Genomic DNA, 19,926 nt, shown 5'->3' on the forward strand with positions numbered 1-19,926 from the left:
GACTATTTGTGAAAGGTTCACTGAAAGAGTAAAGTACACAGCATTCATTATCTTAATTGGATCATGGCAGCATGGGAATACAGTGATATATTGATCATCTAACACTGTGGAAATGGACCAGTATTTGGCAGTATTTTCTGAGTATGAATATGGTGTAGATATAAATGAGATGCAATAATTAGTATACATGCTGTGTCACATTCATGTGGCTTGCAGAGCAGAATGGACTTCAGAGTAGCTCTGTATACAGAGGAGTAATGATAAGCCTGTTTACCTTTGAGATATGCAATGTTGTCAGTAGCAACACAATACAAAGGGAAGAGGTGTGGCTCTCATGGCCTGTATGTAAAGTACTGATTCATCTTACACTTCCAAGTCAAGGGATGTGCTTTGCAACTTTCTTGAATATTCATTAACTGGCTGTCATTCGAACAGCACCCACTAATGCACAATTATTGTTTAGGGAGCAGAAGGAGTATGAGTAACAGCTCCATAGTAGTGTTTCAGCCTGGCTACTGCCTCAACAACTTAAGAAACAGGTAAGGCAAACTGGCCCAACGGCCGTGAGTCACAAGCCTGTCAGCGGTGTGTAATGTTGTTCCAAGAATGTGAAGTATCTCATCACCATCCTCCAACTTTCACCACACCGAGAACAGGAATGCCAAAAATATGCCACAGGACAGGCTGCACTGCATGAGTGGTTACTGTGATGTATGAGCTGGTGCAGAAAATCAGGTGAAAGGATTCCTCACATCTATAGAAAGACATTTGTGATCCAGGGTGTGCTCAGGGAATATGTACGCTGTGTTGCTCAACACTCACAAAATGTGGATGCAAACGAGAAGACACAAGAGACTATTTGCCCTTCCCTACAGTCTAGAACATTCAATACCTTTCTTTACATTCATATTTTAGTTGAAAGTAATCAGTTCTACTGCAAAAATTGTATTTAAGTATAAAAGATCCACAACAACAAAAGAGAAATGTAATACATCATTTTTATTGAGAAATATTGACAAAAATGGAATTGCTCCCATTCTTTGATCTGTGTATTATAGAGCCCTCAATTAATCTTTCATAAGCATGAGTGAAATCCACGATCATTCCAAAAAAAAATGCAGCTGAACATAATGCTTACAACTGCTCATTGATGTTCCATTTAAACAATATAACAATGTAAAAAGTATGAATAAGTACTCCAGGAGAAGAACTGAAAGCATTTATAAGAGCTTTACTTGCGGTTTTGTGCTTCAGCCTGGATATACACAGGCAAGAATCTGACTGCATTTTCTTAAGGTAATTACTTTAGGAATATCAACCCAGTTAATATGATTGTCACTGAGCCAAGTCTAGGGCCTGTACTCACTGAGCATTTTAACACGATCACTGCTTCTTGATGAGTTCTTATATTTAGGCTACACTGACCAAGATCAGGATTAACTAGAATAAAACTGATTTTGCATGAGCACTCCTATGAGTATAGTTAAAAACGAGCACACACATTGCCAGCGCAAACAAAAACTCAATAAGATCCTAGGCTTCCTTCCGCAGATGCATGTAGCTGGTTACAGTTCGGCTAATAGCTTCCTGCAAACCCACCAGTGGTTGGTAACCCATGTCCTGCTTAGCCTGGGCACAGCTGTAGTAGTGATGTGTGCCAGCCAGGGCCACACGCATCGGGGTGAATATGGGCTTTATGGTCACCAGAGGGCCCAGGAGCAAAGTTAACAACCACAGCAGCAGTGCAATTCCATAGACCAGCATGTAGGGCAGGTGGTAGCGAGGGGCGTCATAGCCTAGACTGACTAGTACTTTGGACATAAAATCCCAAAAGAGGATGGGCTCATCATTGGTTATGTGGTAAGCCTGTAGGGACAAGATATTGATGGAACAATGGCAAATCTGCAAAATACTTGTGATAAAAATCATCCATCAAAACCAGGGCAAAACTTTTAATATATAATACTACTGTAAATAATAAATAACAACAACAACAATAATAATTAATAGTTCAATGCAACTATTGTATACATGTTATATATTCAACAAACTAATAAATAGATGCACTTAATAAATTAGCAACTCTCAGCCCAACCCAGCAAATTCTCAGGAGAATTTTGGTGTTTTGTTGACAGTAATGTAAAACTCTCTAGCTAGATATACTTCTATTACTTGGTATCTTAAGTTTAAAACTGCTTTCTTTTAATATTCATTGCCCAAGACCAATCCATTTTTTTATTTTTACCCTTAGCCTTTGTTTTTGAGTGTTCCCTTGGAACTGTGGTAGTAGCTGCAATCTTCCCAACCCTCAAAGAACCTGATATGTCATCACCGATGGCTTCTATGTAAACAGACACAAGTGTACACTTGTGTACATTTCCAATATGCTGTCCTCAGCTGTGGTGATCTTTAAAAAGCACACTGCTTCACTACCAGGCTACTAGCAGTACTTTGTAAGCAGCCCTGCCTATCTGCATTGATATCAGAGAAACGGTAAAGTTCGGCAAACTTGCTGCTTTAAATGCATTTTGGGGATCATATGCAGGTTTTATTCACAAAATCAGGAAATAACATCAGCAAACTACTAGCGATTCTTATATACTTTTAATGAAGGATCAGAATACACTGAAACTTAATACTAAGATAATACAGTGGTTATGGTATAATTTTTGTATATTTTATTAACAGAATTTTTATATTTGTGGGTTTCTTTGATCACTTGCACAGCTTGCCAGTGTTTTGCAAGGTGTTCCGACTTTGTTTGGACAGCCATGTAGCCCTAACACTTTACCTTATCCCTCTATTCCAACAAGAATCGGACACCCTAAACTCAGGTGTGAACATGCAAAATGGATGGGTAGGGCTAAGGTCAAGGGGTGAAATGGGATTGGGCCTAGACACCAAGTGGGGAAGTGCAGTAAACTATTAGACACTAGCTTTGAAGCACCTGCTTTCATCTAATTTCATAATTACTCAGATGTGAGTTATTTGTTCCACTATTTAGAGCTTTGTTAACACAAGCTTGGTATGCCAGAAAAACCTTTTCCTAAACCTAATTTTAGGTATTTCACAACACTATAATTTAAACAAAATACATTTTTATCAATGCACTTTATTGCAGCTGTTCACACTCAACCACCCCACTCACTCACACCATACCCACCTTTCCACAAAGTGGAGAGTCTTGCTTCAGATGTTCAGCAGCTAGGATGTGACCATGGACTACATTTTCCACATAAGTGAAATCCACCAAGTTAGAGCCATCTCTGCAAGGACAAACAAAAGACCTACATTATCTCTTCAGGTAAATGCATCAATGCATAAACAGCTCCCTATGCAGTCTAATGGATGAAGGCAGTTAAATAAGATACCACATGTCAAATACGGATTTTATCTTTTGCTTTATCTAAAAACAAATAATCTGATTTATTCTCTCATCTGACTCAGTCAAATTTCAAAAACAAATTTATTTATATAGCACTTTTTACAACAGCTGGGGTCACAAAGCAGCTTTACAAATGTCTGAATCCAAGCCCGCATTAAGGATGCTAAGGGAAACAGTGACAAGGAAAACTCCCTAGAGCATGAGGAACAAAGCTTGAAAGGAACCAAGACTGAAAGGGTGGGACCTATTCTCCTCTGGTCGAGAACGGACACTAGCCACAATATAAACAATAAGGAGCAGAATAAGTAGTAAGAGAGAGAGGGAGTAAAAAAAGTTAAAGAAACAATGTGCGCATAAATTGCATACAGTAAATAATCCAATCACAAAAATTCAAACTGGTTTAGGACATGTAGGATATTCTCTCCACAGCCAGTGACGACCTTATTGTAATGTCTTTTTGTCTGGCCTATCCACAAGCTATACTCCAAATTTACCATGAACTAAAAATGCTGCTGCCAGTGTACTGAAAACACACCTGAATACGGAATCCCACAACACCAGAGAATTATAACTCAAAACAGTACACCTGCTCTGTAACAGGTCCAATTTAGTGAGTAGGAAAAATCTACATCTTACTCATCAAAATCAAAACATAATTAATATTGAACTAATTCTTAGAGGGCATTACAAGTATTTAAAAAAAATTGATACACAACTCATTTTAGGCAATAGTAACAGTAAATAACACTACATAAAGAGACAGAAAACAGCCTTTTAGAAATCTGACATTGTCCCATCACCACCTACCCAAAAGTGCTAACAAGTGTATACACACTTATGCACTACAGTATAGTAATGTGAACAAGTACTTGCCCGCTTCCAGATTTCCCCCATTACTGCTTATTTGGCACACCAAATGGATTCACATCTTCAAACAAAACAATCCCAAGTATACAACACCTTTTTTCTCTGAATAAATTAAATGACAATGTCATCCAAAAAGTCTTAGAAAGGTAAGAAAGGCATTTCTAATGTTCTGGGATACCACTGGATACCATGACCTTTAGGGGATAATGAAGAAGACATGGAACAGTTTCAAAAGCCAAATCATTCTTCCCAAAAGGAGCAGCCCTGACAAAATTTCTACACACCTGTCTAATCTCAACTAAGATCAGTGTTCACAATTCCAAAAAGCAAAAAATACTGGGGGAAAAAACAAAAAAAAACAAAACAGGATTTATGAAAGAGTAGCAAGTTAGAAACAACTGGTAACCAAAAGAAACATCAGTGCTCAGCTCACATTAGCAACACAGCAATAGGATGATCCCCAAGCTTATTTGGATAATGTTCTATGGAGAGTCAAGTCAAACCTTTATAGAACTTTATAGACACCACAGGTAGGGGACATGGGGATGGTCTACTGCCTTAGGACTTGGATGTGGGGATGTTTTGCTACCTGAGGACCTGTAATCATTTACAAGGAATCATTAATTTTGCACTAAACTAGAAAAGTTCTTAAGGAGAACATGCAAATCATCTATCCATGGGCAGAAGAGTAATTGGCACAAACGTGAAGAGCAGAAAAACAAAATTTCTGGAGTGTCCCAAGCAAGAGTCCCGACCCATCTGAGGAAACTGCTTTTTCACATGGACAATATCAAATGCCATTTGGTTGTCACTGCACAATGTGCAACAAAATTATGTTATCCGGTGAATACCAGTTACATTTAAACAAAATACATAAGAAGCATTAAACACCTAAATAGAAAACAATATATAAATAAAAAGACAAGCTTTATTTATAGCAAAATCAATACTACAAGAGAAAGAAGAGCAGAAAAACAATGCATATCTTTTCACATTTCTGGATGAAATAAACGATAATTATCTGGCACATAAAGTTGGTTATTAAGTACCCTAATGGCGCTAGGATAAAAACTGTTGAGAAATCTTGATGTACATGTCTTTAAAAGACCTATATCTCCTCCCAGAGGGCAGCAAGATGAAAAGGTGGTAGCCAGGGTGTGATAAGTCTTTAACAATGTTCTTAATTCTGAAGAGACAACAGGTGTTGTAAATGTCCTCTAGTAAGTGTGGCTATGTTCTAATCACTTGAGCACACCTGATGATTCTTTGTAGGGCCTTCTTTGTAGCCATGAAGCTTGTAAAACAAACCAGGTTGCCACAGGTCAATATGCTTCATTGGATCAGAGGTAAAAGGAGAGGAGGAGCTGCTGTGATAAGTCCATTTTCTTAAGTGATCCAAGGCTTCTGTGACTTCTTGACAAGGGCTGTGATGTTCTCAGTCCATGTGAAGTCCTGTGTGATGTACGTGCCCAGGTACTCTAAGGAGAGCACTCCCTCCAATGACTTACCATTGGTATACAAGGGAGCAGGCTCAACCTCCTGTCTCCTGAAATTAATGATCATCTCTTTTGTTTTGGAGACACCGAGTACCAGGTTGTTAGAGGAGCATCTGTCTGCAGATATCATTTCTGTAGGCAGAATCGTCTCTGTTGTGTATCAAGCCAATCACGATCTCATCATCTTCTAATTTTATTATGGTATGTGTGTTAAGGGTGGGTGTGCAGTCTTGTGTATGGAGGCAAAACAGGACTCAGCACACACCCCTCCAGGGCTCCAGTGTTGATTGTTAGTGAGAGAGGTGTAAGCCTCCACGTTAACTGTCTGTGAGGAGTCTGTTAAAGCTCTTAATCTAGCTTCTTACATCATGGTCTATGCCCAGGCTTTCATTTGGCCTCCTTTTTCCTGGGAATGATGGTGTTAAAGGCCAAGCTGAAGTCTTGGAATACCATCCTCACATGTCCCCAAGTGCTCCAGATGGAGCACAGCTGTGTGTACTGCTGTGTTGATTACATTGTCCATTGATCCATTTGCTCTGTAGGTGAACTGGTGCTGATCTATGGTGAGGGGAAGAGCTGCTTTAATGTGCCTCGGGACCAACTTCTCAAAGCACTTCATGACAGTGGTGGTGAGAGCAACCAGCCTATAGTTGAGGCAGCTGACAGATAGCTTCTTAGGTACAGGAATGATGGTGACACATTTAATGCATTTAAGTTTTTCGGAACAGTGCATGATAAAGTGAGAGATTAAAGATTTTACTGAATAACTCAGTCAGCTCGTCTGCACAGTCTCCAAGTACCCTACCCGGGATGCCATAAGGGCCAGCTTTCCTAGGTTTTGCACTACATAGCTCCCTCCTGACATCTTCTGTTCTGACGGTGAGAGTCTGATTGCCTGTAGCTCGTAATGACTAATCCACAGTCTGTGTGCTCCTCAAAGCATGCATAGAAGTGATTAAGATCCTCTGCTAGATAGCTGTTGTAGTTTATGGGTATCTTTTTGTTGCCTTTGTGCTTGAGGAGATGCTGAATACCTTGCAAAGCTTGCCTCATGTCTCCATCATTAAAAGGTCCCTCTATCTTCTTCCTGTAGTCCACCTTGGCTCTGCTGATTGGTTCTTTTCAGATTGGACCTGGCAGCACTATAGACGTCACTGTTCCCTGATCTGAAAACTGAGTTACGCTCTTGTAGCAGGAGTCCAACATCCTTTGACATCCAGTTTATTGGGGAAGGACTTAATGTATTTATCCACTGTAGCGCAGTCTATACAGCATGTAATGTAAGACAGGACAAGAGCTGTATACTCATCTATATTCTGCTGTGCAAATAAATCCCAGTATATGCAATCCAAACAGTCCTGTAACTGTGATGAAGCCCCTGCAGGCCATGTATTTATGGTTCTCATTCTTGGTAATGATGTTCTTATGAGAAGTCTGTATGCTGGTGTGAAAAACAGTTAGATGGTCAGACAGGCCTATATGTCAAAGCGTGGAGACTCTATATTCTTCTCCAATGTTACTGTCGACATGATCCAGTGTGTTCCGACCTCTCATAGGACATTTCACATGTCGATAAAACTTAAGTACAGATTTTATGTTCACCGTATTAAAGTCTCAGGCCAACATCTCAACATTGTGTACTCCACGTCAGGTGAGCTGTGTCTGTTGATGATGGTTGTATTCTTACATCACTGGTTGTTAGTGTAATCCACCTCCTTTCTTTTACAAGAGACTTTCGTCCTGTCCCCCCGATACAGTGTGCCACCTGCTAGCTCGATAGCCTTGGTGGGGAAACCCATATGTAGCCAGGTCTTGGGGATGAACATTACCAAGTTCTCTCACACTCTTCTTTGAGCTGACATTATCAGCTCTAGCTTGTCCATTTTGTTGCAAAGTGATCTAGCATTTTTGAGGTAGATACTAGGTAGTACTGGCTTAGCCTTGTTAACACTCCACTTTGGCAGCCCTGCTCAGTAGCTCCATGCCGCCTCATTCATCTACCGCTTAGTAAGATGATCCACCAGGACCCTGCTGAATGAGAAATCTCCCCTGGTATCTGTCCTTGAGTGGACTTCCGTTGTAGAGCTACACATGCCATTCACATTTTTAAAGAGAGCTTTCCGGCTGTATGTATGTTTGCTAGACGCCACACACACGTAACAAGCATGACCACAACACAAAGACCACAACAATCCAACGGAGCAAAGCCGCTACATACATACAGTCCTTCTTACAGTCATCTTGTGATATAGGTATTAACGTTACTTAAATGAAAAACAATAACTTAAAATGTGATGTGTTTACGCAGGTTTATTACATTTTTGCTAAGCATATGCAACCATTCAGTGTGACAAAAACTATGGCCGGGTTAAAGCAGGGTTTTTCATTTTGTTAAAGCAATGTAAAAGTTTCTTCCATAGGTACCCCCATAGGAAGAAATAATCGAAATGGAACACCCGTTAATACTGGTTTTTGACTGCAGCCAGTGAAAAACTCCCCAGGCCTTCACCCTAAACAGCCAAAGTATCTGAGGAAAGGGTGTCACCTAGTGGCTCAATGCTTTATTGCAACAAAGGATGAAGCACCTGTTTGAGGTCTCTGAGATCAAGTTATTTTTAATAATATATATTTTTCAAACCTGATGACACTGAGATGACCCGATAAGAGAGATACAAGACCTAGTTGAAGTATGCAAGAGTTATAGTTACAAAGACAATTTAGAGAAATATATGCATCCAACACTGTGGCAACAGTTTTAGGGAAGGCCCTTTCCTATTCCAGCATGACTACACAGTGCAAAGTCCATAAAGTCATGGTTGAAGAGTTTGGTTAGGATATACTCTAGTGGCCTGCACAGTCCTCTGACCTTAATCTCATCTTTGGAATGAATTGGAATGCAACTATGTATTAATGTTAATAGTTTTGTAATAGAATATCCAACAAGTTCAAATAGGTGTGATGGTCAGGTGTCCACATACGTTTGGGCATACAGTGTATACTGGAGCATTACAGTATCTTATTAAATCACCCAAAAGTCATTCTCACTTACCCAATGATGAACTTCATCTTGCCCCGGCGGGCCATATCTACAAGGATGGGCACTAGCTGCGGGTCTCGTGGGCCAAAGATCCCATGAGGACGAATTGCCACAGTGAAGAAACCCTTTTTTTTACTACAGGCTTCCAAAACTATCTAGCAGTGAGAAACAATTTGGCATTTAAACAATGAATTTGTCCTCATATTTGAACCAGTGGTTGAAAGAAATTGAAAATACAAAAAAAAGACAATACTGTGTTAAATAAAAAGTCTGTAAAGGGATTGCAGAATAGTTGAAAAAGTGGAATTTCACAAGGTCAATATCTTTTATATTAAAATGTACATCAAGTCACTAGTGAAAAATACAAGTCACTACAAAAAGAAAGCACAATACATTTACCTTCTCTTGTTGGATTTTGGTCTCTGTATAATAATCAATTGGCCTTTTTGCATAAGGCAAATCTTCCTTTCCATTCTTAATGTCAGTTCCTTCAAACACCACGCTGGCACTGCTGGTTAGAACAAGTTTCTATAAAAAAATATTAGGTTATGACATATTGGACAATTCAATATATTGACTCCATTCATTCCTATGACCATTTACTGATTCATTTTTGTGGGACCACATAGGACCACCTTTCAAAAGCCATTTTCACTCACTCACTGATTGACTGCAACTGAATGATTGTGCCCATTTGTAGAAACATGCATACCCAAGATGGCTCATCAGATCTGTAACTAGCTAGTAGGCTGGTATGTGTTTGTACTATACACAAAGTAATTAGCAGTGAAAAAGGGAATAAAGGAAGACTGATTATTGTTCTCCCAATAATCATATTAGGTAAGTTATAATGCATGAATTATCCAATCCAAAGGTGATTATTTCAATAACATTATCCATTTTACTAACATTTAGTCCATCATTTAGATGGTGAATTACTGTTATTGCTCATGAAAAGATGTGTTTTGTTTTTCTAGTATGAAAACAACTATTTTAACTGTTCAGTACTTAAACATGAGATGCGAAGGTACTAGGAAGGTACTAGGCATATTTATTAAAAGTAGCCTGGGAAATATCCATCACATTTAAAAATTATGTCCAGGACTTGTAAGAAAAAAAATCTAGGTTATAATATCTTCTTATACATCTCCCCATTACTGAAGTGTGCATAAACAAGAAGTGCAAGTAACAGCTTCATCTCTACCATCTGTTAACTATGTGTACAGTTGCAAAGCACAAAGTGGATTAATATTAGCTTGCAAACCTGCAGGTCTCCAAATACGGGCATTTTTCTTAGCTTTAAAACAAAATCCAATTCTATGCTTCCTTCAGAAATGTCCTTTCTGCATGAAAAACTGTGTGATCATGGTACTTGCTCAAAGTGTACCCACAACCAGTCAAACTGAACTGAATCAGCAAAACAGTTAATGGACAGAAGTTCTTCCTCTTCAATGTTTAGTGTGTCTGCGCACTTTATACCTGCACCCCAACCTCTTGGCAGGCTTCGACAACAGTATGCGTGCCCTCGATGTTGACCCTCTGGAAGAGAGCGCGATCATCACTGGCGGGAGCCGGAGACGCACAGTGAAACACTAATGATACGTCCTTGAGAGCCGTGATTAAAGCCTGGAAGAAAACATAAGGGTGTAAAGAAATGAGACATTAAGCGTGGAATGCCTTGAAGAAGTATAACGTGAAGCTAGTCACCTGTTTGTCACAAAGATCTCCTTGGTGAAAGGTAACCCCAGGAAGTTCATAGCTCTGTGTGATGTCAAATACAGTCACTGAAAAGCCCTTTTCCACCAGCCGCTCAACAAGGTGCCTGCCCAAAAATCCAGAGCCACCTATGACAGCACATCGCTTGGTGCTCTGTTGGAAGTAAACAACAGTCTGCAACTAGATGAACACTGCATAAGCAAGTTCTGGTGTCATCTCAATAACCGAACTAACGCTAGCTATTATTTTCAGAACATGAACGCGCAAAAATTACTATTGAAGTTACTCACCGGTCGGATACGCGTTGCCATACTCACGATGTTAACACCTAAAGCAGGTATGCTACCACCCTGGAAGGCACAACGGTATTGGGTCTTAGTTTAACGTTAGCTACAAGTTCAACAATTTGAGGTATATTACACTGCTATCAACTTTTCTGATTCTGTTATTCTATACAATCTTAACGATGAATATGAAACCCTTCAAAGAATGCAACCAAATGCAACAAACAAGCAAGACAACAGACCAACAACACACTATTCAAACCTCGACAATAATGCACCCCAACTCACATGAACTGTCAGCCTCGTAAAGTCTCGTATACTATGAACATATCAGCAGAGAGTGTACGACGCTGCCATTGGGTAGACGATTGCTTGCTCTGAAGGTAACTTATGTGACTGACCAATGATGCCGAGTTTACGTCAAATTACGCCATTGCAAGAACCAGTCCTCGAACAGCACTACCAAAGTAACCGCCTCTTTCACACGAGATCAAATGTTTATAGGTAGCCTTTAGGTTTGGGTTTTTTGTTTTGTTTTTGCACATATGTTGTTGTTTTTTTACATATGAAAAACTAAGCTGGTTTGAAAGGAGCAACGTAGCAACTTTGCACCAGTTTAAAGATTTCAGAAGTAGCCTATTATATTCATGAAGGCACTTTAGGGTTTAGCGAATGTGTGAAGCAAATTAAACGTTTAAATATTTGGCACACCAATGTAAAAACTTTAACCACAGCCTAGCACGTCCTCAGTATACATCTTAATTTTATGTAGCAAATCAAATGTTCTTTATTACGTTTCTGAAAAATCACCGTCAAAGAAAGACCAATCAGCGTTTGCAAAGCCCACCATATCCAACCGCAGAGTACGTAGACTACTGTACAACAAAAACAGGGAAAGATGATGCTGTAATTGCGGTGGTGTCGTGAGAGTGAGTGATGTATCCTTCTGAAACATTTATAGTTGCAAAATCTTGACAGATTCGTTAAAAAACGGGAGGATTACATTTCACAATAGACAACCAGATTGTAAAATTGCAAAGTGTCAAGGATCTTTTCTTCTTCTTGTTGTGCTCCCGACTGTAATGGTGAGTCACCGCAACATTGATGTTGTCTTTTAAAACCGTGAAAACAAGCTGCGCAATTATTTGAGGGTGCAGATCTGCTCCTTAACAAACTGCCAGTTAGGATGCTGTAAATTCTGTGGTTTATCTGGTCTTAATTTGAAACATTGTCAAAAGAGGAACAGTATTAGTAAAGATAATGAGCCTTCACACTGCTTATTTATTAAAGGCCACTAATGCCAAGAGGCCGTCACTTGGGGCTGTGGCTCCTCGTAAGAAAGCTAGTCCTAAGCCTGAATTGACAGAGGAAATGAGGCAGGAGATACGAGAAGCCTTTGAACTGTTTGATACTGATGGCTCTGGCTTCATTGAGGTGAAGGAGCTAAAGGTAAGGTTCTAAAAGCTGTACAAGAATATTTCATGTATACATCAACACTCAATATCACTTTATCAGAAACACCTGTCATGCACCTACACTCACTGGCCACTTTATTAGATACATCCTTATTATTGTTGAATTTATATACATGATTACTAACTGCAGTTCTTCTGTCTCCATGCAGAAATCTGTTAGCCACCCACGCCTCTTTCATCACTGGTTAGATTCTGACTACAGGATCAGTACATTGACTGGCAGACCAATCTCAGTATATTAAATCTCAGTATATTAAATGCTAGTGGGTGTTGAACTGCTAACAGGTACAACAGTGCTGCTGGGGTTTTTACACATAAACCCACTGCCGAGTTTACAGAAGACTGCCACCCAAAAATATCCAGCCAGCAAGGGTCCTGTGGTCTGAAGCTGGCCAATGATGATCAAAAAAAAAAGTGTGGATGCTTTTTATAAAGTGAGTGGTGAGTGTGTGAAGATACTCATATTTTTTTGCACTAGGTGGCTATGAGGGCACTTGGGTTTGAGCCCAAAAAAGAGGAAATTAAGAAAATGATTGCAGAGGTCGATAAGGATGGGACTGGCAAGATTTCCTTCAGTGACTTTCTCACAATCATGACCCAAAAGATGGTGAGCTCTGCGCTCTGGTGATTAAACAACAAAAACAATATTATATACCCAACAGGTTTCTTTATCAGTTGGTTATGTTTTAGGCTGAAAAGGATTCTAAAGAGGAAATTCTAAAGGCATTTAGACTGTTTGATGATGATGAGACTGGCAAGATATCTTTTCGTAACCTAAAGCGAGTAGCCAAAGAGCTGGGGGAGAATCTTACTGATGAAGAGCTTCAGGTGAGGGCAATTACCTGACAGTCTCTGCTAAATGAAGAAAATGTTAAAAATTACACTGACCTGTATTATTGCACATTATTGGTTGTTTTGCTGTGTTGTCTCCAATTCATAATCTTTAATAAATATAGTTTTTAGCTTCACTATTTTGATGTAATTTTGTCTGTATTCATCATTAGGAGATGATTGATGAAGCAGACCGGGATGGTGATGGAGAAGTGAACCAGCAGGAGTTTCTTCGCATTATGAAGAAAACATGTTTATACTAAATTGGTGGAATTAAGGGGAAAGGAGATATACCATTAATTTACCCTCACCCAAAAGCATGTCATTCAGAGGCTTGCAGGATTTTAAAAGGGACCACAAAATGCACAATTCTATGAAAATGATCAGGTATGATTATCCTAACAGTGAGTAACATTTTGACCTCAAATAATTAAGATTTTAACACTACAAGCCCTTTAGGAAACTGAGTGTATTTGGATGATTACCTAATGTGTTTGGATTTTTGTTTACAAAAGTGAATCACATTGAATGCTTTAAGAAATTCTAAGATATGTACAACAAATTATAGTACTCTAGGTTGTCTCAAAATCACACAAGTTTCACTTAAGTTATAAAACAAATGTTTCTACAGAGCCAAGGGACCAGTTCACTTGAAGCTTTTGATTTTTGCAGTCAGCATCAAACCATTCCGTTCAGTCTGGGAATTTTTAAATTTTTTTTTACATGAGTGTGCTGACCCCATTGTGCTTTTTTTGTGGTGACTGTCATATGTGAAAGCTTTTTAAAGGAGAAATTAATATCCTGTTATTTCTGAAGCAGTTCTGTGAAGTGCATTTTCCACTTTGCAATCCTGTCCTATTTACCTGATATTCAATGTTTTGTACAGACCTAAATATCAATGACTGTTTATAGCATTAAAAAAAATATCAAAACAGTTGCTTTCTTGCTTAGATGTTCTCCCTTATCTGCTATGTTTCAGAACAGCATAGACTAGTCTGAGGTGGTAGGAATACAATCAAAAAGTCCAGGCCCTCTTAGGAATGTCTTCTTGAACATGGTAGTCTTGGCAAGTAGGTTAATGCAGCATAGTACATACGTGTAACCATGGCAACTGATGGGCGCTGAGAAAAGACACTGGCCAGGACACAAATAGGGGGAGGCATACACCCAACAGCACATATACTTAAGTAAATAAAATGAACTAAATCCTGAAACAATGATTATGAACACACACAATAAGCAAAATACATTATTTAGATACATTTCGGGAATCAACTTGTTCATAACTGACAACGTAAAACTCCCTTCCCAAATTTTGCCTTGAAAAGCAGAGTAGGCCCACCCAAGCCGAACTCATTAGGCGAGGGATTCACCCAACATGCTCTGCATGTCGTATTTGCATAAAATGATTAGACATATCTGTACAACTTGCTTTTCCCAAAAAGTATTCATAAACATATCAGTATGTATGAAAAAGTTTATTGAACATCGAGACACAAACAGGACACAAAGATGAAAGTATTAAAATCTGACAATACCAACCCTGCCACAATAACTACATATGCTTAAATCTGTAAAAGTGGGCCTTTCACAGCCATTGAAAGGTGCTTATGACATGCCAACCCAGTGTCTTTACAAAACACGATGGAAATGTAATGCCCACACCAATGGCCTGGATTCAGTGAGGTAAATAACCACAGAAAAAGCTAGTGCAGCAAAGCACCACATGACACGTTATCACATTCAGTACAGGAAAAGCATCAGAATTGTTCTAAAATTCTGATATCAGTTGTTGCTGAGGTGTGTCTTGCTGGCAAAGTCAGCGCTGAGCTTGCGCATGACCTCAGCATGACTCTGGCCAGTGAGCTCTTGTCGCACTGACACGTAGTTGTTCTTCACAAATGCAGCAAAGGGCGTGGGCCTCCGCGGCTTAGATGTTGTGAGAAGCACCAGCTGCCCCTTACACAAGGCGCATACGAACTTCTGTGTGTCAAGTGACTTGGAGTGGCGACCAATGCTGGGGATAATCACAGGCAGAGGTTTAGTTTAATGCCCAGGAACTAACTAAATGACTGGTACTCTTCACAACTTTGTATTTCAGGAAAAAGGACAGAAGTGTGACAACATTTGGTGTATATAACAAATTCTGCCAATCAAATGCTTTTATACATTTTAAAAGTATAAAAGATTCTGTTATAGAGAATTTTAGCTTTATCATTCGAGCCCTGAATACAGAACTATGAAAGGAGGGAAACACTTACGTGTTTTTGCAGCGGCTACACTGGTACTGATACTTGTAGTTGATGTCGTAGCTGTGGCAACGGGTGACCGTTGGTAACTCAGGATGAGCCAGCATGGCTTTACGTGCATAGAGCTTCCAGAAAGGGCCGTGCCCATCTCGTACATTGTTTATCAGCCATGTGGCTGCATGGCACATCTCGTGAACTAGCGTATCCCTTAACCGATCTACAAAGGACAGGTCGCCAGTCACGGAAAGTCTAAATCAAGTTATTACAAAACAGTGCTGTGTCTCCTGTTCCGAACTTCCAATGTGAGAACTATGCTACTGTAAGGAGATTTGTAGCTAGTCAGCTAAGGCACACAGCTGCGTTGTAAGGGAGATGCAATGCTTTTAAGAGCTTGAAATGGGACACAAGGACCTCTATCTGAAACATCTTTTTTCTCTGGAAGCTCTGTGTACTCCAGTTATATAAACTGGCTCCTCCTACTACAAATTCAGAAACAGTATGCTTGCACAGCTGATAAAGGATCTCTGTCCGAAACATCCGAAAAGGGGTGTTTGCCATGTGCTGAAAATGCCAGATACAGCATTAGCTAACACTCTTAATCAAAGCAACTTAGCTTACATTTACAGGATAATGTATGCTATCTGTATGTTGCTAGCATCTTATTCTAACAGGTAAGCTACATCACTGGATATGCTGCGTGGTTGTTTATTGCTTAGAATGTTATGGTTAGATATTTCAAATGGACTTAGATCAGATATTAGAATAATTTCAAAGTAAGAGTTACCTGCAGAATCACAGACTTTGTCTGACAGTTCAATGCGGGCATACCGTTTGCTTGTGCCTCGCTCTTGTCCCGTAATACAATATCCTGCAGTTTTCCTCATTTTTCTATTCCAGGTGACTGTCATGTCTGCGGGTAGCTGGTGGAATTAAAATGTTTGAATTAGGACCCATTTAAAATGTGCATGATCATTATAAGGCGAGCACATGCTGACCTTGCTGTCAAATACGCTGGAGTTATAAAGTTGGTAGAGTTTGCTGGTGAGCTCCTGCTTGTTCTGTTTGAAGTTACGGCAGTACATGGGGCCAGGGATGGACAGAGACTGCAAAAAGCAGCCTGGGATTTTACATACTGCCACTCTGCCACAGATACATAAAACCAGTTCAGTGTCACAGTCTCATGAGTTTGAGGGGCAAAAAGAAATTAGAGAAGTTTTATGAACAAAAAACTATTTATAAAGTTGAGTTAACATTTCTTAAAAAATAAATAGTCCAACAACCTGATTTGAAACATGTCAGTATGATGCACTGTAGTGCTACATATATTAAAGAGCTATAAAGGGTAGTAAACTATACTATAGCAAGGGCAACATGCTCCCTCTACCTGCTGCTGGGGGCTGTTCGTGGCTCACTGTGGCTCACAGGTCTACTAATATGGAGCTGCTCTCGAGTCCTGTCCAACAGAGATTCTGTTACTGGTGCCCAGTCACTGCCTTTCTGGCCCTTAACAGATGGAGTCCAACAGGCTGTTGTAACTTTAGGTTCTATAGCCCACACACAAATGAAAAAACACATTAAATGAGCCAAACGTGTAATAGTTAACACCACCCCCCAACTGTATTCCTTTATTTTCAATTAACGCCATACAACGTATATCAGCTGACTTCCAACATGAATTTGAACATGTATTTGATAAGAATTATATGAATTTGAAATTATTATTCAGTTATATGAGGAGTAATGAAAGTTGCAATGAGAGTACCTTCAGGAAGTTTAGGAGAAACTTGCATGCTACTGCTTCCCAATTTCTGGTTCTTCTTGATTCGGTCCAGCAAGGACAGGAACTCATCATCATCAGAGCTGCCTGTGTCACTGCACCTCCCACTGCATGTAGTCAGGGCTGAGGAAGGTTCAGAAGGATGGTATGTAGAGAGAGAGGGGAGACAAAATGCAGGGCACCTCTGAGTTTGTTTTCTTTAGCCCAGGTGTCCTTGGAGGGCTGGCATGTGAACACACCTTTCTGGGCCTTCCAGGTGTCTCTGTCATCATCATCATCATCATCATCACTGAGAAAGACTGGGGAATCATATTGAGAGGGAGCCTTCCTCTGCCACCTCTTGACAAACCCAGGGGGTTTTGGGTGCTTCTGTTTGTCTGCGTTTGAAAAGACAACCACATTTAACATCATAGTTAACAATCTGCAATTTTAGAATATAAATTTTAGCATACATTCTCATAAGACTTATTTAAGTCTAGTAATAGTAAATTGATAAATGGGATATTGGTGAATTTGTTCATGCATATCACAGTTTTAACCATTCATTCCGTGTGATGCAAAACTGCATTGGCACAAAAGCTCTCGCAATAAAGGTTACCGTTAGAAACAGATGGCTTCTTCTCCCCAACAACAAAATCATCTTCAGAGGTTAAGTCATCCACTATAAAATGTTTAAGGCTGTAGAATTAAGAGAAGTTAGAAATCACCACCATATGTTAATACATTTATTGAGCCATGCATAACACACTAGCCCTGACCTGTCATCACTGCCACTCACAGACTGCAGGCTGGGTTGAGTTTTTGGTGTTCTTACACAACTCAAAACTACAAAAGAAAACAGAAACTGTTTAATACTAATACTAACAACAAAAGTTTCAATACCTCCAGAAATTAAACAAAAAAAATTACTTACAGATTTCAAAATCATCGTCATCACTGTCTGAGGAGAAAACAGGAATCGGTTCCCTGGAAAAGAGATACAGATAAATCGGTCTCTATCAGTATTCCCTCATCTTCAGACAGGTTTGATGCTGTTCTTTGAGATTTCTATGTAATAACCTAATGATCCCTGAAACCTGTTTCAATTCCAATAAAAAATAAAAATAAAAAAAACCACATGGCTTGTTTATAAAGTGGTCTTTTTTAAAACAGCAAAAGACAACACCCACTGCTTCAAGCTTTATTTAGTAGTTAAATGACTATACCTATTGAGCCATTATTAATATAGATATAAAAACTAAGAACTTAATATCATTAATAAAAAAAAAAGTGATACCAGTCAGTTGAACATTACATACCTTATTTTCTTAGCAGATGAAATTTGTTTGCAAGTACGTCTGGGAGTAACTTTATCTGCAAGAACTGAAAGGAAAACGGACATGACCAGTTATATTTATTAATTTTTGGACCGCTGTGTTAGAACATTAAATACTTAACTTGCTTTGATTACAATCATCACTGGGCTCTAATGACGCACGATTTGAGCGAGGATTTCCCTTTCCACATTGATTCTCCTTCCCCGAACTGTCGCTGTCTGAAAGTTGGGGTTTACGCGAAGTATCTTTCCTCAAAGCAGCCTCTGCGCCATAGCTACCAGTAGTAGGTCGTCTGCTTTTCAAGCTCTCTTTCAACTGAGCCAAAAAAAGGAGACAACCTAATATGTAAATTCTCCTTTACACACACACACACACACACACACACACACACACAGTAATAGGTAGGATAGCTAGCTAGCATTCACTTATGTATACTTCACCAAAAAATATATACCTCTTCCGCAGCTCGATCTAGAGCCTCAGGTTTGTCCCATCCGAGTTTTTCCGCAACTCTCTGAAACAGCCTTTGAGTGCTGGGATCCATTGCACCCTACAAAAGGGAAAAACAGATATGCTCTCATTAGTGTTATCCTATTAGTAGTGACTTAGCTAGCGTTATATATCTAAATAATTTCTAAATCAGGTGTATTTGTTAGTTTTACAGAACTGTGTTACGATAAATAATTAGTTAACAAGTTAGCCAGCCAGCTAGTTTCTCGGATGGCAACATGTACGTTAACGCCAGCGAAGTTATCACTAGCTGTCTAGCTAGGTTAGCTGTCCTAGCGAAAATAGAAAAGCTAGTATGCTAGCTGTTAGCTAACTATTAGTAGTTAAGCATATCGACAAACAGAACAGTTCCCACTAATAAAGTGCAATCTATCCACGTCACATGCACAGTAAAATATCTTGTTTCTTAAACCTTCTTTAAGATCAAAGGTTTATTTCAAAACAACCTCAGTGAATTATCGCCTTTAAAACAAAGAAACAACTTTCAAATTTACCTGAACGGAAGTTGTCACAACTCAGGGGAACGTCACTTTCCTGTTTCACCTCGGAACCCTGCCTAAATACGCAGTTCTAGTTTTACTTATGGGTAGATATAGTCATACACCCTGGATCAGGCCCACGTACATGTATTTAATATCATGTTAATCCATTATTTATAGTGGTGGGTAGACGAAAGCTCATGAAGCTTTTGGAGACTTTCCTTATTGTGCCGATAGAAGGGTCGAAGCGTTGGAGCGGAACATTGACATCTGGTGGTTGACAGATATTTTACAAGTAATAAGTTCAAAAGTGCAACGCACGGTATACACTATACACCATTGATTTAGCTAAAAAACCTTCATGAATTAATGATGAATAGTCTGATGTATGTTTATGTAATAAATGTATGTTTGTTTGTTTTTTTAATAACTGTTTTCCCTTTTATGTTTAAGGGCAGTGCATAAAATACCAAATACTATTTGATAGCATTGGAAGATAAGGAA

General features: G+C 39.3%; 3 protein-coding genes across 5 annotated transcripts; 1 reads left to right on the forward strand and 2 right to left on the reverse strand.

The window, feature by feature from the left end:
* Positions 1 to 981: 981 nt before the first annotated feature.
* Positions 982 to 11,146, reverse strand: nsdhl (NAD(P) dependent steroid dehydrogenase-like). Of its 2 annotated transcripts, none has more exons than XM_027008671.2 (8): positions 11,074 to 11,146; positions 10,792 to 10,851; positions 10,493 to 10,654; positions 10,265 to 10,411; positions 9,185 to 9,313; positions 8,798 to 8,940; positions 3,164 to 3,266; positions 982 to 1,866 (listed from the first exon to the last, which is right to left on the reverse strand). In XM_027008671.2, the coding sequence occupies exons 2-8, from the start codon at positions 10,810 to 10,812 to the stop codon at positions 1,534 to 1,536; spliced, it is 1,038 nt and encodes a 345-aa protein (XP_026864472.1). In that variant the 5' UTR covers positions 10,813 to 10,851; positions 11,074 to 11,146; the 3' UTR covers positions 982 to 1,533. The 2 variants fall into 2 exon arrangements, with proteins under 2 accessions (XP_026864472.1, XP_026864473.1); XM_027008672.2 differs by lacking the exon at positions 11,074 to 11,146 and adding an exon at positions 11,048 to 11,073.
* A 365-nt stretch (positions 11,147 to 11,511) lies between these two features.
* cetn2 (centrin, EF-hand protein, 2) lies at positions 11,512 to 14,028 on the forward strand. 2 transcript variants are annotated; one of them, XM_027008663.2, is made up of 5 exons: positions 11,512 to 11,870; positions 12,076 to 12,234; positions 12,739 to 12,867; positions 12,951 to 13,088; positions 13,265 to 14,028. In XM_027008663.2, the coding sequence occupies exons 1-5, from the start codon at positions 11,868 to 11,870 to the stop codon at positions 13,352 to 13,354; spliced, it is 519 nt and encodes a 172-aa protein (XP_026864464.1). In that variant the 5' UTR covers positions 11,512 to 11,867; the 3' UTR covers positions 13,355 to 14,028. The 2 variants fall into 2 exon arrangements, with proteins under 2 accessions (XP_026864464.1, XP_026864465.1); XM_027008664.2 differs by lacking the exon at positions 12,076 to 12,234.
* A 539-nt stretch (positions 14,029 to 14,567) lies between these two features.
* gcna (germ cell nuclear acidic peptidase) lies at positions 14,568 to 19,356 on the reverse strand. The gene is made up of 14 exons (XM_027008662.2): positions 19,299 to 19,356; positions 18,888 to 18,983; positions 18,595 to 18,748; positions 18,416 to 18,479; positions 18,031 to 18,083; positions 17,876 to 17,942; positions 17,716 to 17,795; positions 17,357 to 17,494; positions 17,103 to 17,240; positions 16,725 to 16,884; positions 16,336 to 16,480; positions 16,125 to 16,260; positions 15,353 to 15,557; positions 14,568 to 15,108 (listed from the first exon to the last, which is right to left on the reverse strand). Exons 2-14 carry the CDS (start codon positions 18,975 to 18,977, stop codon positions 14,877 to 14,879), a joined length of 1,662 nt encoding a protein of 553 aa, XP_026864463.2. The 5' UTR covers positions 18,978 to 18,983; positions 19,299 to 19,356; the 3' UTR covers positions 14,568 to 14,876.
* Positions 19,357 to 19,926: the final 570 nt, after the last annotated feature.

The sequence above is a fragment of the Electrophorus electricus genome, chromosome 12 (genome assembly GCF_013358815.1).
Source record: "Electrophorus electricus isolate fEleEle1 chromosome 12, fEleEle1.pri, whole genome shotgun sequence".
Lineage (NCBI taxonomy): Eukaryota > Metazoa > Chordata > Actinopteri > Gymnotiformes > Gymnotidae > Electrophorus > Electrophorus electricus.

Excerpts from the sequence above, each read along its gene's own strand:
- nsdhl (XM_027008671.2), bottom strand. The coding sequence starts at position 10,812 with ATGGCAACGCGTATCCGACCG. Across the intron at positions 10,412-10,492 it reads GAGATCTTTGTGACAAACAG|GCTTTAATCACGGCTCTCAA; the intron begins GTGACTAGCTTC and ends GTTTTCTTCCAG. Across the intron at positions 9,314-10,264 it reads GCCAAGAGGTTGGGGTGCAG|AAACTTGTTCTAACCAGCAG; the intron begins GTATAAAGTGCG and ends ATTTTTTTATAG.
- cetn2 (XM_027008663.2), top strand. Across the intron at positions 12,868-12,950 it reads CAATCATGACCCAAAAGATG|GCTGAAAAGGATTCTAAAGA; the intron begins GTGAGCTCTGCG and ends GTTATGTTTTAG. Across the intron at positions 13,089-13,264 it reads TTACTGATGAAGAGCTTCAG|GAGATGATTGATGAAGCAGA; the intron begins GTGAGGGCAATT and ends ATTCATCATTAG.
- gcna (XM_027008662.2), bottom strand. The coding sequence starts at position 18,977 with ATGGATCCCAGCACTCAAAGGCTGTTTCAGAGAGTTGCGGAAAAACTC. Across the intron at positions 17,495-17,715 it reads GAAGCCATCTGTTTCTAACG|ACAAACAGAAGCACCCAAAA; the intron begins GTAACCTTTATT and ends TTTCAAACGCAG. Across the intron at positions 15,558-16,124 it reads CAAAGTCTGTGATTCTGCAG|ATCGGTTAAGGGATACGCTA; the intron begins GTAACTCTTACT and ends TGTCCTTTGTAG.